The 14,843-nt window shown below is 38.0% G+C and overlaps 1 protein-coding gene across 3 annotated transcripts; it reads left to right on the forward strand.

The window, feature by feature from the left end:
- The first annotated feature begins 1,785 nt into the window (after positions 1–1,785).
- On the forward strand, positions 1,786–14,319 carry RABGEF1 (RAB guanine nucleotide exchange factor (GEF) 1). 3 transcript variants are annotated; one of them, XM_009885157.1, is made up of 10 exons: positions 1,790–1,968; positions 4,408–4,574; positions 5,610–5,729; positions 7,848–7,868; positions 8,756–8,922; positions 10,482–10,563; positions 11,371–11,503; positions 11,927–12,018; positions 12,387–12,643; positions 13,650–14,319. In XM_009885157.1, the coding sequence occupies exons 1-10, from the start codon at positions 1,790–1,792 to the stop codon at positions 14,046–14,048; spliced, it is 1,617 nt and encodes a 538-aa protein (XP_009883459.1). In that variant the 3' UTR covers positions 14,049–14,319. The 3 variants fall into 3 exon arrangements, with proteins under 3 accessions (XP_009883460.1, XP_009883461.1, XP_009883459.1); XM_009885158.1 differs by lacking the exons at positions 5,610–5,729; positions 7,848–7,868 and having other exon boundaries at positions 1,786–1,968; positions 8,753–8,922; XM_009885159.1 differs by lacking the exons at positions 5,610–5,729; positions 7,848–7,868 and having other exon boundaries at positions 1,788–1,968.
- Positions 14,320–14,843: the final 524 nt, after the last annotated feature.

Raw genomic sequence — 14,843 nt, forward strand, 5'->3', positions numbered from 1 at the left:
AACTGATTCCCATAATATAGAGGTCTCTACAATGAAACTATTTTTAGGTTGTTTCTTTTTTTTAGAAACTCATTATTTCTTTCAAAGATAGAAAAGCTGTTAGCGGAAGGAGCCTTAATACTTACATAGATAAGATGGAATATTTAATTTGTTCCCCCCCTCAGAGAAAATCATATGTGTTTCCCGTTAATTTACTTAAAATAACTTGTTCAGATTAATGGGAAATGTTAAACATTATCATTCTTCTAAAATGGTTGATGTTATATAATTCAACTTGGAACAAAATAGCTGTTACTTCCTATAGTAGAAAACTATCTTTGGTAATGACAGTTGTGCGTATCACATCTGTTTCGCTGGATGACCCAGAGAAGAGTTTGGGGCTCTTTCTGAGACTGTTGAGTGCAAGAGCTTCCCGCTTTGCTGGGCAGAAACATGGACAACCAGAGATCCAGATTCCTTAAACATGTGAATTTAGGAGTCATTATGAATCTCAGGGAAAAACAAGATTACTCTGACAGTTACTGACATTCTTTAAGAAAATCGCTTTTCAGCTTCCTTTCGATACACTGCATCTCAGCGCGTGTTCCGTTTTCCTTGTGTGATCTTAAGTAGTACTCTGGAGGGGAGGGCAGCGTCTTCAAGCTGTGGGGCAGCGTTGGTTTAAAAATCTTCTGGTTTTCCAGTTAGAGGAAGGAAGTTCTAGGAACGCCTTTGGTTGTGAATATGAGAGCAAGGAACCGAATTGGTAAGGTGCTTGCTCAGCTTATGTGAAGCACTTTCTGCTGAGTGTTGCGGGAGGAAAAAGGGACTGCATTTGGTGATCAAGACCTGCTTTCCAGTGCCTTGCTGTGATATTTCTAGTGTCTGTGTGTGTCAGTATTGCAATTCAAATGTCAATGTTTTAATATGCAGACCTTAAACTTGCTAGTGTAGGTGATCCTGTGCTGCTTTTCTCTTAAAATGAATCCAGCATTTAGAATTAGAAGTAGTTGAAATGCCCTTGGGAGCAAGCTGGCATGTGGGATGGTTTCTGTCAAGCAAAAAAAGAAAGGGGAGGGCTGGATCGTTGAAGACTCTGCACAGTGGTGGTTTAGGCATGAAAATAAATCTTTTTGTTGCAGTAACTATATATAAATTCTGTAGAGCTGTGCTTTATACAGATGCCCAACTTAACTCTGAAGTAACTTGAGTACTAAAGGAGATGGAGGTTCACCTCATCCATGTTAATGCACCTTGCTGAGTTTGCTCTGATGCTTCGCTGTGCTGCGAAGACATGTTCTTTGAGGTTAGAGATATGTTATCTAAAGTCTCGCTAGTGAGATTCTTTGCAGAGACAGGCTCAGCCTGAATACAAACCTATTTACATTTTGTCTCTTACTCAGTTTGCTTCTCTTTGGTGGTGACTGTAACTTTCTGTATTTCTTTTTTCCTCCGTTGCTTTGTGCCTCTTGGAACAGTGTGCTGGTGAGATCAGAGGATTGTGCCTTTTTCCACACGTGTATGTAGCCCCATGCCTGGTACTGCTGGTCTGCTTTCCAAGCCAGCTGTCTAGTACTGTTTGCAGGTCAAAGCTATGCAAACGTATGCTAATGCTGCAGTTGGCTTTCGGGGCTGCATGATTGTATAACTGTGCCCTTCCTCCTGTGGCCTTTATTTTGTTACTATGGAACTATTCAATAATTAAACCAGGTGATTTCATTCTAAAAGAGAAGCCTTCAAAAGGAATTCTTTCTAGCAGGCTGTTATCATGTTTCTATCTTTAACCCTTTTCTCTTTAAACAGGAAGAAAATGAACCTGAAATCTGAACGCAGAGGAATTCACGTTGATCAGTCAGAGCTACTGTGCAAGAAGGGATGTGGTTACTATGGCAATCCTGCTTGGCAGGGATTTTGCTCCAAGTGCTGGAGAGAGGAATACCATAAGGCCAGGCAGAAACAGATTCAAGAGGATTGGGAGCTGGCAGAGCGGTAAAGAGCCCTCTTTATTCCTTCATGTTTTACAGTAGGGTGACTTCACTAAATGCTATTCCTGTCTCCAATTTTCTAGTCCTATTTGGTCTGGCTCAGTTGCATCACAAGTTCTCAAATTTGACCTTTTCAGCAAAAAAAGGAATTAAAGTCTTCCTTTTGATGCAAAGATGAATATTTATGGCATTCTAATTTAAGAGGTTTCAAAAGAAAGTCTCTGAAGTAACAAATGTAAACACCCCCCCAACTCTCAACAAATACTTTGACCTAATTTGCATACTGAAATCTGTAATTCTAACTAGCAGTTGGAAGGGTGAAAGTGACAATTTTGATTAAAATACCTCTGCCTCTGGAGACACAGTTATTGTCTTGAATACAGCCAGCATGATGGTTTTACATTTCAGCTACCGATTAAAAAAATTGGGTCTGTGGTCATCCTTTTAAACTGCAGGGTTAAACCCCAAAGCATCAAAGCTTTAGCTTTAAAAATTCAGGTAATTTTTCTAAGCATGTATTTTCTGCAAAGCAGTCTAGTTTTCCTAGTGTGATAAATGCTTGACCCTGAAAATGGGCATTGAAGGAAATCTACGCTTGAGTGAGAAAATAAGAGCAGGTACAACTGCTTTTCGTTGGGTTTGGGTAGAAAGCAAGAGCATTACCCACTGCCTGAGAAACTGCAGAGCATCCTGTTTTGTACCACAGCTGTTCTTCGTGTCGTTTCCAGGTGTGAGTTACATGACATCCGCTCAGAATTAACTGTTTCATGTGTCGTTTCCAGGTGTGAGTTTCCAGGTGACATCCGCTCAGAATTAACTGTTTCAGGATTAGGTGAATTCTTGAGATGGAGGAGCATCTAGCTGTGTATTATGAGTTGATCGGCAGTTGACTTGAGCTGGCCAAGATGTTTGTTCATATGGACACAGATTCTCTACATAAGCTTACCTTAATGCATTAGTGGCATATGCCAGAACTCTAGGAAAAAGTACAAATGCCTGAGAGATATGTACACTTGAGTTTGGAACCCTCCGGTGAACTTGAGTTACCTAGTGATACATTAACCGAGGTCATTGGGGGGGAAAAAAAAAAGGCATTAAGTGCAGTGTTCAAATCAGCCTGCCTGAACAAGGTGACATCTGTGGAAGCTCTCTGAATTTGAATGGGGTCCAAACTGATGGTGATAGTTTGGAAGCCCTAAGTTTTCTGATATCTAACTACCCTAGACCCCCTTACCTTAGGCTTTGAACTAGCTAGTTTGGTTGGTTTTAAAGTTCTCTTTACTGTGTGGCACTGGAAAAAATTAACTGCAAAGAAAGGTAGAAAGAAGTGCTTGAAACCTTTTCTAGCCTCATCAGGAAGTGGCAGGTAAGCTGTTGAGTACAGTACAGAGGATGTGTCATTTGTTCCTCTGCCATAAATTTGGCTTAAACTGTTAATAAGGACTTCAGGATTACTAGAGCAGATAGTTACGCTGTCAGTCTTATAACATGTGCGTACAATAAAATGGGACATTTAAGGAATTCTTTAATAAGTAACTGTTCAGTGGGGAGATGCTAAAGGAGCAGATAAGCTGTGATTGTTGCCTGTAGTGAACGGAAAGTCTCGACCGCACAGATAAGACACAATTCCCGCCTCAAGAGATTACAAAGGCAATACCACTTGTGGTCCATCCTGAGCTGGATGGATGTTTAAAGAAAATTGCTCAACCTTTTAGCATCTCCAAGAGCGATATAATTTAATCCATTTTAATCCTCCTGCACAGGAAGCAAAGTAGCTATTGAAGGATGAGCATGTTTGCCCCCCCTGCCCTTTATACATGTAGATTAAAGGATGGGCTTGGTCTTTGCAAGGCACCCATCAGTGTTGCAATGAAGTGGCTTGCCTCATTCATTCAAGCAAGCGTATGTATTACCAAGACTTTGAAAACAAATGATGACAACAATTACCTGTTTCCCAGAACATTTCTGAGGTTGTGACAGGGTATTTTACTTGCTCAGCTGCGAGCCATGGTTTTTATCTTCAATAAGGTAGTAAAGGATTGCCTGTGGTAATAGGATATGAAACAGAACGGGATGCAGGGGGGAAGGCAACTGAATTGATTATTGGAAGTGCTCTCACAGTTTTTCCCTTCACTTCTACCTTTGTAGAATTTAGGGCTGTGAGATGAGGGGAAGGTGACCGTGATTATACTTCAGTCTCCTCCCTTTTGACCTTACTATTTAATCCTCCCTGGCCATCTTAAGCTTTCCCTCACTTTCACCCTTACAACATGGGAAGAGTGGACTTAATGTAATGGAGGGAGATGTGGTAGGAAGCAAGAAACAAAGATGGGTATAGAGGAGAATTAGCCTATCAAGTGAGTAATTAATTTATTGTACAGGAATTAGTTTATTTGTGCTGATTTTAAGCACTTAAATTAGACCTACATTTTTCTACTTCCAGGCTTCAGCGCGAGGAGGAAGAAGCGTATGCCAGTAGTCAGAGTACCCAAGGGGCGCAGTCGCTGACCTTTTCAAAATTTGAAGAAAAGAAAACCAATGAGAAAACACGAAAGGTCACTACTGTGAAGAAGTTCTTCACTGCTTCTTCCAGAACAGGAGCTAAGAAGGGTAACTTTCTCCTTTGCATTTAATGGTTCTGTACATGTGTTAAGTTGTATTTTTGATAGAGGTATTGTACTAAAAGGCAGAGTAATGCTCTGTGACTTGACTTTAAAAAATTGGAACAACGATGCTTCTGGAGAGCGATACGTGAAGTCACACAGAAAAACGTGAGCTTTTGGGTGATGCCAAACAATCTTTTAAATAGAACAGTGCAATTCTAAACCTGTGGCTATGTTTGTGTTAGTTATACAGGAATTCTTCCACTAGAGTGTAGTACAAACATTCCTACTGGTGATCTGCCACTGCACTGCTGAGTAGAATTATCTTGTTCATATGACAGAAATTCTTGCTAGATTCATGAGTCAACCATAGTGTGATACTGTGGTTCAGGACTTGAAGGGAAACTCTTCCTGAAGAGAGCAGGAGAAAAGGTACTAGCTGTCAGTCACCCCAAACAAACTGTTATGTCAAAGTGTGATAGAAATGCTGATACAAAATATCAGGCGATGTTGCCATAATGGATCGCTTCAACAGCTTTAACAGGAAAACTGGAATGTATAAGCAGGGTGCCTTTAAATGAAATTAAATATGAAAGGAAACTTGTAATGCTTATGTGTATGTGGGTTGTGAATATCAAGTTTGTGGTTGGCTGGATGTTTATTCTACAGCATGTGTTACAAGTCAGAATGATTAATGGCACTGATGTCTTTCCATAGCAATAGCTTACATGGGCAAAAAACAGGAAATGCTAGACTGTGCAGGAGGCATTCCAGAAGAAAAAGCAACATTAATGTATCTTGGCCTTATGGGTGATGCATTTCCTTAACAAGAAGTTGTAAATATGTCTGGATTTAATCTTAGAATTTGTCCTGGTGCATGGGCAGCAGCTGGCTAACAGGCATTCAGCTATGTGTTAAGAACTTTTTTTACGTTCATTCTTCTCACCTTCCATATTTTCTTTTTTTTTTTTTTCTTCCATTCACTGTCTCTCCTGACACGTGCCTGCTCTTGGTGTCTTGCTTGCTTTTGCATTTATTTCAGTGGCTCAAGAGAAAATCGCTAAGCAAGGACAGCTTGGGAGGGAGCGAAATGCTGATAACATTCTCAGGGATTTGAAGGAAATTTTTACTCCCTCCTGGGAACTGGCTTCCCCTACTGAAGGTAATGCAGTACAGCTTGAGCAAGCTGTCTGCTTCATTAGAGTAAGCTTACTTCTTAGTTGGGCTTTGCAAAATACAAACTAGGGTTGTGCCAGTAATAACTTGTGCTGTTGAATACGAAAATGACATAAAAAGGAAGCGTAGCATCTTGAAGTGAACTTGAATCTCTAAACCCAAAAAATAGCAATAAAGCTGAAGCTTCTTTGAGCTCTACCTTAGCGTGACGTCTGAAGGATTATGCCGTTTCAAAAAAATTAGAATTTTATAAGAAGTAGCTAGATCTTGTGCTGCTTCATATTTTTATCAAAAAATAATTCCAGGGTGCCATTATAAATCTGATTATAAATTTAAACTACTTCAATTTAATAGTTCACACTTCAAGAACTTTTGCAATCTCAAAACATCTCCAGATGTTTGTTACAGTAATCAAGAAGACAATTTCATATCAAGAGAAGACATACTGGTTTCATTTAAACCAAAAGGACGCCAAAACCCATGATGCAAATGGCTTTAGGATCTTATCCTACGTTATTTGTTTGCAATTCTGACTTATTCTGCTGACTAAAGAAATTTGAAGATGTACCATTCTTTATTTTGCAAAATATATGAAGAAGAAGAATGGCTGTGCATACTAGAGCTAATGACAAACCCTTTTTTATGTTCCTTGCTTGGACTCAGATGTATGACCATGGCACAACCATAGTGAATCACTGGAGTGCTAATGTTCTGCTGTGACAACTAGCATTTTTGTAGAATGCCTTGAGAAAGATTTTAATAGTGTTCATTCTTTGTAAAGGTGATCCTTTATTAACTCTTCCCATACTCTTTCTTTACATTTTGACATATCTCCTCTACTCGGTTCTCTACCTTGTTCAGGTGGTATTTCTTCCCTGTAATCAGGTTCTTTTTAGTAAGACTTAATTCTGAATTTTTAGAGTACATTACAAAGCTGAAAATATTTTGTTGCTGAAAGTATATTTGTTCCTGCAATCCTTAGTGCATATTGTACAGATTTGTTTTCCTTAAGTCAGGATTTCTACGTAGAGATTAATGAAGTTGCAACATTTCTAAGCGACTACGTGTAGTTCTTGGTGTGACTCATTAAAAAGACAGTTCATTCTAACCCTCAATTGTTTTTTAATGGCTACATTGACAGTAGTCTGCCTTAGTTGGCTACATCTCTCTAGTAACTAAAAAAAAAATCTATTTTAAATTTGTGACTGAAAAAGATCATATTCATATTCCTTGAGGTCAAATAGCAGAATGAAATTCATTATTTTTATAATACAGTGAACTCAACGTTGAAATAAGTAAATAAATCTTAAGCTGTTCTTTGAAATGAAGTCAGTAATTAATTATGGAAAAAAAATCTTCTAATTCTACCCTTTCAAAATGTACCTGCTTTCTTTGTTTATTATTTCAAAGCTATGCTTTCTTCTTACTGGTTATGTAATAGTAAATGTAACAGATTTAGATCCACATACAGTGATGGTTCCCGTTCAGCTTGAATACTGTACAGCATTCTACTTTGAATCTTGGGTATGAAGGTTAGAGGAAATCCCCTCTGGAAAAAGTGTTCTTGTGTAATTAGAAAGAAGATTGATTTGCACTCTTTATCTTGATTGCTGTAGATGGAATGTAAATATTTGTAAAACCTTTTCCATTCTTATTACTTAAATACCATAAATGTTCTAATGGTACCTGACCAAATGATCCGGAGAAGGTTATGCTGAAGTGTAGAGGTCCTAACGAGTCTTGTGCTTTGGTCAAATGATGAGTGTTTGTTAGTCACTGGATCATACAGCTTTGAATTTACTGTAGTGCTGGATCTCTTTAAAAGGAAATAACAACAAAAAAAGCCCTGATAAGCTACCTCAAGTTCAAATTTAAACACACCAATTTAAATGTACTAGTCCCATTTATTTCCTTTTATGTTGGAGTTCTGCATGTATGCTTGTTGAAACAAGGATTTTTTTGTTGTGCATGTTAGTATTTTCGGATTGAAAGATATGTTTGTGTCATGTTGATCATGAATATTTTCATATTTTCTGTCTCTTTGCTGCTTGCTTTTCATCACGTTCATTTACATCATCTCTGTTCAATCCTTCATTTTGAACAGTCTTGGCTGGCAAGCTGAAAGGTGGGTGAACTAAACTTGGGTAGCGAAGGTATTGGATCAGTACAATAAACTTGCAACGTATACCTTGGAAAATCAGATGTGTTGGTGTGGAAAAACTCTGTGGTTGCAGCTATATAAACTTGCATCCAGTGCTGTGTGCGGTCTGTGTTCCTACCTACTTCTCGAGTGCCAAGCAAATTCTTCCTTGAACAGATGTGGTGCTTCTGCTCTTGCTGAAACACGAATGGCCAAGTTCTCATTTACACTGCAGGTGTGACTCTGGCATCTGCTGCCTTTGCACCAGCCTGGTGCTCCCATTCCCTGTCTTCTGCTGCTGTTCCTGTGACCTGGCAGACAGGCAGCCAGCCTGGGGAGCTGATGGAGCTGAAAAATAACCCCATAAGAAACACCGATTTCTGACTAGGACTGCCCCAAACTGCTGCTTCCTGAGCTAGTCCATGAGCCAGTTGAACGAATGCTTGTGTTGCTGCAAGCGAAGGAGTGGGAATGTAAAGGTGAGGGAGAATGGAAAAGGAACCACTCCATTATCTTAAACGGCTGCAGAATCCTGTCTGGAAGCCTTGACCTTATATGGAGATATCTTACCTGGGAATGAAAATGTAAGAAACCAGAAAACAAACCCACGTTACAGTAATATGCTAATATAAAAAGGCCATTAGTGTAAATGGGTATGTGGCTATAAACGTTTCACTCCAGTGAAATATTCAGTTTCCTAGAGTTCTGTTGAATAATATCCAGCATTTCACTGGCAAAGCTTGAGAAATAAATGCTTATTCATCTGCACAGTTGAAAAAAACAACCTGAAATTTTAATACATGTTAAACACTTCCAGAATTCATCCCTCAATGCAAAAAAGCTGATCTGATGTTCCCAAACTTTCCCAGCAGAGATCCAAGAAGCCAAGGCTCCCAGCCCTTCCATAAACAGGCAGGCCAGCATCGAGACAGACCGAGTATCCAAGGAATTCATAGAATTTCTCAAGACGTACCATAAACCTGGACAAGATATCTATAAGCAATGTAAACTATTTTTGGACACAATGAATCATAAAAGGGTAAGTTTTGCATGCCTTTTACATAAATAAAATGGGGAAATTAGGGAGAGATGGAGAAAAGGCTTCTCTTCTTCCAGCGGTTTGGTTTTTCTACATTGTATACAGGAGTCTTCAGCTGAAATGCTTAGTCAAATGACGATCTAGTGGCAGTCTTAAATTCTGAATGCCTTCCTTTTTGGTACGGTATGTGACCAAAGAAACCCTCCCACGCCAGGATCTCAGGTGTTATGAGAGAACTTTGCTTTGCATCCTGAATAAATTAATTCTGAAAGATAAAATGCCTGTTGAACGAACAATTGTCTAGATAAATATGACTTGTGGAAATCATAATATATTACATAATGTGTTTTGAGGTGTCTTAAGTCTAAAAAGTTATAAAGATAATACAGTATCAAACCACGTCTCCCCTTTGGGGAAGGGGAACTTGACTGTGCTTTTTTTTTTTTTTTTAATAGGGAATAAGGGTTATATCTTCATTCTCCATATAAAACATTTGGTGTTCTTGAAACATTAATGTGTCTGTGGTGCCACCTATGGTTGAAGTGAGTCAGTATACGGCGCCCTTCTTTTTTCCCCTTCCTGTACCTCTCCTATTTAGTATGTAGTTACTCAAATTATATCAGATTGGACTGGAAATTAGAGGGAGTTCTGATGGAATCTTACACAGCCTCCACTTTGAAAACATCTTGAAGTCTTTTTTTTCTTTTGGAACTGATTCATTCTGAGGATAAAGCGTGTGAAAATAGTGTATCATTATTATTGGTTATAAACACTGAAGGTATTCTCGCTTCCTGGTTCCTTGATAATTTGTGCTAGTCAAAAAGAAGTCTTTCTCAAGCATACAATTTGCTGCTACACGTAAACCAGGCCTAAAATGCAGCACTGCCATCAGAGCTGAGACTTTGCATTCGTGGCAATTGTCTAATTTTTGGCCTTAGAGAATTCAGAAACTAAGTTCTCTCTCCATTTTTTTTTTAACATAAGGTTTTATGCTGACATTTAATGCTGAAAATTTACTTGATCGATAAAGCTAATTTTAACCCTTAAAAACCTCCATTATTTTCTTCAGTAGCTCAGTTAGTTAATGCTCAAAAGACAATGTTTTGCAAATAACATTATGAATATATGTTATAGTAACTTTATCGTTACAGTGTTTACTGTATAGATATTCTTTCAAATATGTGATTTATGTTCTTGCTTTTTAGGTAAACTGTATATCATCTTTTAAAAAATTATAGACCCTAAATTGGGAGCAAACATTATTTTGTCACCATTACTTGGGGATGCATCTGGGGAAAATGGCATTACACCTGTCCAATTCCGTTGCTAATATACATCTGTTCAGCAAATAAACATGTCTTTCACATGTTAAAGGGCCAGTATGTCTTGGTTTCTCATATTTTTGAATATAATTCAGCCAACATAAACACCTCTGGTGATATATTTGCATTCTCAGACTGTTACTGCAGCTGGACACTTTCCTTAAACAAAACCAAACCATCAGAGGCATTGCTGCTATTTCTTCCACACATGTACACTTCATCAGTTTTCTATTACAGGACTTAAGTATTGAGGAGCAATCTGAATGTGCCCAGGACTTCTATCAAAATGTAGCAGAGAAGTTACAGACACGGTGGAAAGGTATCGTGTTCCTCTTCCTCATATCTTACTGCTGAAAAAGTAATGATTTGAGGATAAAGCCTCTTGTGTTTTCAGGTAAAAACGAGGCATTCCTAAATAGCTTTCAGAAATGCTGTTAACAAATTCTAGTGCCATAGCTAGAACTATTCCCAGCAGCACCAGTTCTATAAAGTTTTGCAGTCTAAATTACTTGTTTTTACAGGTTTTTCTCAAACTCTCAATTAAATGTGGTGCAATCGTTTTTATTTCTTGTTTTAAATTCAATACTATTTGTTTAAAACTGAGGTTAAATGTGTAGCCTCGACCCAGTTAACAGACTATGAGCCTTATGTTATACGATAATGCCCAAAAAGCCAGTGAGAGGGGAGCGGTGCTGTTACAAACTGCTTTTTTGGTATGTAAGTGGCACAGCTTAAACATACCCAGGGACGTTTTTTAGACGTAAACAGGAACAGAGGACTTGGAAGACCTTACTGGATTTATTCTCAAAGACTGTATTTTTGGGAAATATTCCTGTAAGCTACAAGCAGCTGAACGTAATTTGTGTGTTGAATGTGCTAAATGAATGTGCTTCATTGTGAATCTATGCATGTACTTACTTTGGCATGTCATTATGGTGTTCTCACCATTATATTTTTACTTCTGCTGTAGAGAGTGAAAGTCCTCCAAGTATATCCATTCCTTATTAACTCAGGTTGGCTCAAGTCAGTAGTACTGATTTGGTGATATTAGGACCAAACTGTATTAAACCTTCAAAACAGACACGGAATTTATTTACCGTTTTGGGGTGGGATTTGTACCTTTCAGTGCCCCCTGAAAAAGTTGAGAAAGCAATGGATCAGATTGAAAAATATATTATGACTCGACAGTATAAATATGTCTTTTGCCCTGAAACAACTGATGATGAGAAGAAAGATCTTGCTGTCCAAAAGAGAATCAGGTAAGTCTCTGAAAGAAAAATAGCCGAGTAATCCGCGGTCTTGTGAATGAGCTCTGAATCAAGCACATTAAAAATCTTCTGCTGCACGCACAAAAATGGCAAGCCTTTTAAACAGAAAGAGTTAAAAAGACTTTATTTAAGAAACAGAAGGAATTAATAGAATGAATAATGAAAGCTACTGCGCTAGGAAAACTAGTTGGAGTGCTTTTGTTAAATATTGCCCCCCAAAAAAGAAAATATTTTTTCTGAAAATAAATTACTTCAGTGGAATAAACTGGTTTATAACTGGACTAGTGCCTCATTTACACAAAGCACTCCTTGTGCATTGAATTAAAAAAGCAGCTGGTTTCAAACACCTGAATGTTACTGGCACAGAACCGTTTAACTTTTTTTTTTTTTTTTTTTTTTTTTTCCTCATCACAGGGCTTTGCACTGGGTAACTCCACAAATGCTGTGTGTTCCTGTCAATGAAGAAATTCCAGAAGTCTCTGATATGGTTGTAAAAGCAATTACAGGTTTGTGAACGATGAAGTTTACATTTTGAGCTTTAAATTTCAGATCTCTTGTTCACAGAGATTATTTTCTGCTGTCGTCAAAAGGGGGTCCAGGCTTTTAGATTTGCAGTAGTCTGTGTGGTATTCGACTAGTTTATCATCTGTGAAGCGGGAATAATTTTTCCATCACAAAAGTGTTTAGGCTTACCTGATCTATTTTAAATGCTTGGACTGAACCAAGAGAAGGTTGAATAACCAGATGCTTTTATGGAACATCAGACACCACAGATAAAAATGATGCTATTTTAGTATTGTCCAGTAAGTGTCCTACTCATTCAGGTATCTGATTAATATGGTTTTAATGATTTGAGAACTTTGTTGTCTTACAGATATTATCGAAATGGATTCAAAGCGTGTCCCTCGTGATAAATTAGCATGCATCACCAAGTGCAGCAAGCATATATTTAATGCTATTAAAATCACAAAAAATGAACCAGCTTCTGCTGATGACTTTCTTCCAACACTTATATACATTGTTTTGAAGGGAAACCCACCCCGCCTGCAGTCTAACATCCAATATATAACACGCTTCTGTAATCCAAGCAGGTTAATGACAGGAGAAGACGGCTACTATTTTACCAATCTGGTAAGTGCAGGGACAGTGGTGACATTTTAGCCAACAAGATTGTCTTTTATTTGGATGTAGGAATTTCCAGTAAAGGCAAACACAGCGTACCTTAGAAGGAAAATTAAAACTACTCTTCAAATGGTGGTTGAGGATGCTTCGAGTACAGCAAGGTCTTTTGCTTTATATCTCCTCTCTCTTCCTTCTCTGCTTTCCAAACCAGTCAGCGTTTTGCTTTCTTTATAATATTAAACCCTTTATTTCAACAGTCTGATGCCAAGACTTGGGTATATTTGTATTCTGTCAGGAGATAAGTACTTTCCATTCCTAAAATCCTGAGTTTGGACTGTGCAGATGTTACAGATGCAGAGGTCCCCATTTAAGCCCATGAGAGTTTATCTCTTGGAGGGACTGCAGAAATAGGCCATTAACGTGTGGAGCAAGAGGCATTTATTGGTGTGCTTTTTTATATTAGAAGGAATTATGATTATGAACTTGGCTTCTCTGCATTTCATCATAAAGCAATTTTTGAGGGAAAATATGTAGTTGAATGTGAAATACTTGGAATGTTAAACATTCCTTTCAGTAGGAGGAGAGCATCCACTAGGTACAATGGGTATTTGACATTTATAGAGAGCATAGCAGGTCTCTGCTGATCGGGTTATGAAATATTAATATAGTGCTCTTGTCTAGTTGACATGTCTTGTTCTTTCTGGTCTCTCACCTCCAAAATGCAGTGACCCTGACATTTGTAATTGATGTTACCCAGTGAGTCAGTACTGCTCGAGTGAAGTGGTGTCTTCCTGTATACTCCTCTTGAGTTTTCAACTTCTTCAGACTCTGGGGAGAGAAGAGAGGCGCGTGAACTGTCTGGTATTGTTAGCTTCTGGAAGAGGTCTTTAGGAGCAGTCTAAATAGGCATTAAATAAAATAATCAGTTATTGGTCTATCAGTGGGATTAAAAAAAATAGAATGTGTAAGTTCCAATCTGTGGCTTGCAGTAATACTCGCTCTGTTTCATTTGCAGTGCTGTGCTGTGGCCTTCATTGAAAAACTGGATGCTCAGTCTTTAAATCTAAGCCAAGAAGATTTTGATCGTTTTATGACTGGTCAGACATCCCCGAAGAAGCAAGAATCCGACAGTTTTTCGCCTGATGTGTGCCTGGGTGTTAAGCAAATGTATAAAAACTTAGACCTACTATCTCAGTTGAATGAGAGACAGGAAAGAATTGTCAACGAAGCCAAGAAGCTTGAGAAAGACCTAATAGATTGGACTGATGGAATTACAAAGGAAGTCCAAGATATTGTAGAGAAATATCCATTAGAAATAAAACCAAAAAATCAAGCCTTAGCAGCTATTGACTCTGAAAACGTGGAGAATGACAAGCTACCCCCACCACTGCAGCCTCAGGTTTATGCAGGATAATTATCAGTGTTAACTTTGAAAAGCATCATTATCCTCACCTAGTACTATCTGCTCCTTGGGAAGGGAAGTAAATTTAAGGCTAAAAATGAAATGAGCTTAAATCAGTACATTTTTAAAGGTACTTTTTTTTTTCTTGAGTGTATTGTTAATTGTATTTATTTTAGTTAAGTAGATTTCTATTAGGCTTTTGTGGGTTTTGAACTGAATTGAAATTTTCTACACAAACCGGTGTAATTTTTAAGCAACACTAGTCCCTTGACATCTTTCCTGAAAGCTTCCTTCTAGGCATGCACTTACTTGTTTTTAATAATTAGTTTAACTAAAAGAATTCGAGTTCCAGCAGAAACTTGAAAGGTACCAATGTTAGTCTGAATTTATTCTGTAGCTGTAAAGACGAAATATATATTGTAAAATATGTAAAATTGTAAATAGATTTAAAAGCTAATGTTTCAACTGTGCATGACATCTTGTGTATGAGTGAAAATGATAGAAAAGTGTTCATTTTAGCACCTTTCAGTTAAATCACATCGCAGAATAAAGGCAAGCACACTGTTGATGTGTAAGCTAGGTGGTATCACTGATGAATTACACTCAGAAGATATTGTTGTAATGATTTGAAAACTTGACATTAATCTTGAAATCTGCTCTGTAAAAAAAAAAAAAAAAAGTGCTATTTAAAATGTGACATTTCTTCATGTAAACGTTCTCTCTTCTTTGTCAGTACACCTAATAGCCTTCAGTGGTGCACGTAAGTGCTGATATTACTGCTTTCGAAGAGAATGTTGAGCTAAGCTC

Source organism: Charadrius vociferus, unplaced genomic scaffold, assembly GCF_000708025.1.
Source record: "Charadrius vociferus isolate BGI_N301 unplaced genomic scaffold, ASM70802v2 scaffold54, whole genome shotgun sequence".
NCBI lineage: Eukaryota > Metazoa > Chordata > Aves > Charadriiformes > Charadriidae > Charadrius > Charadrius vociferus.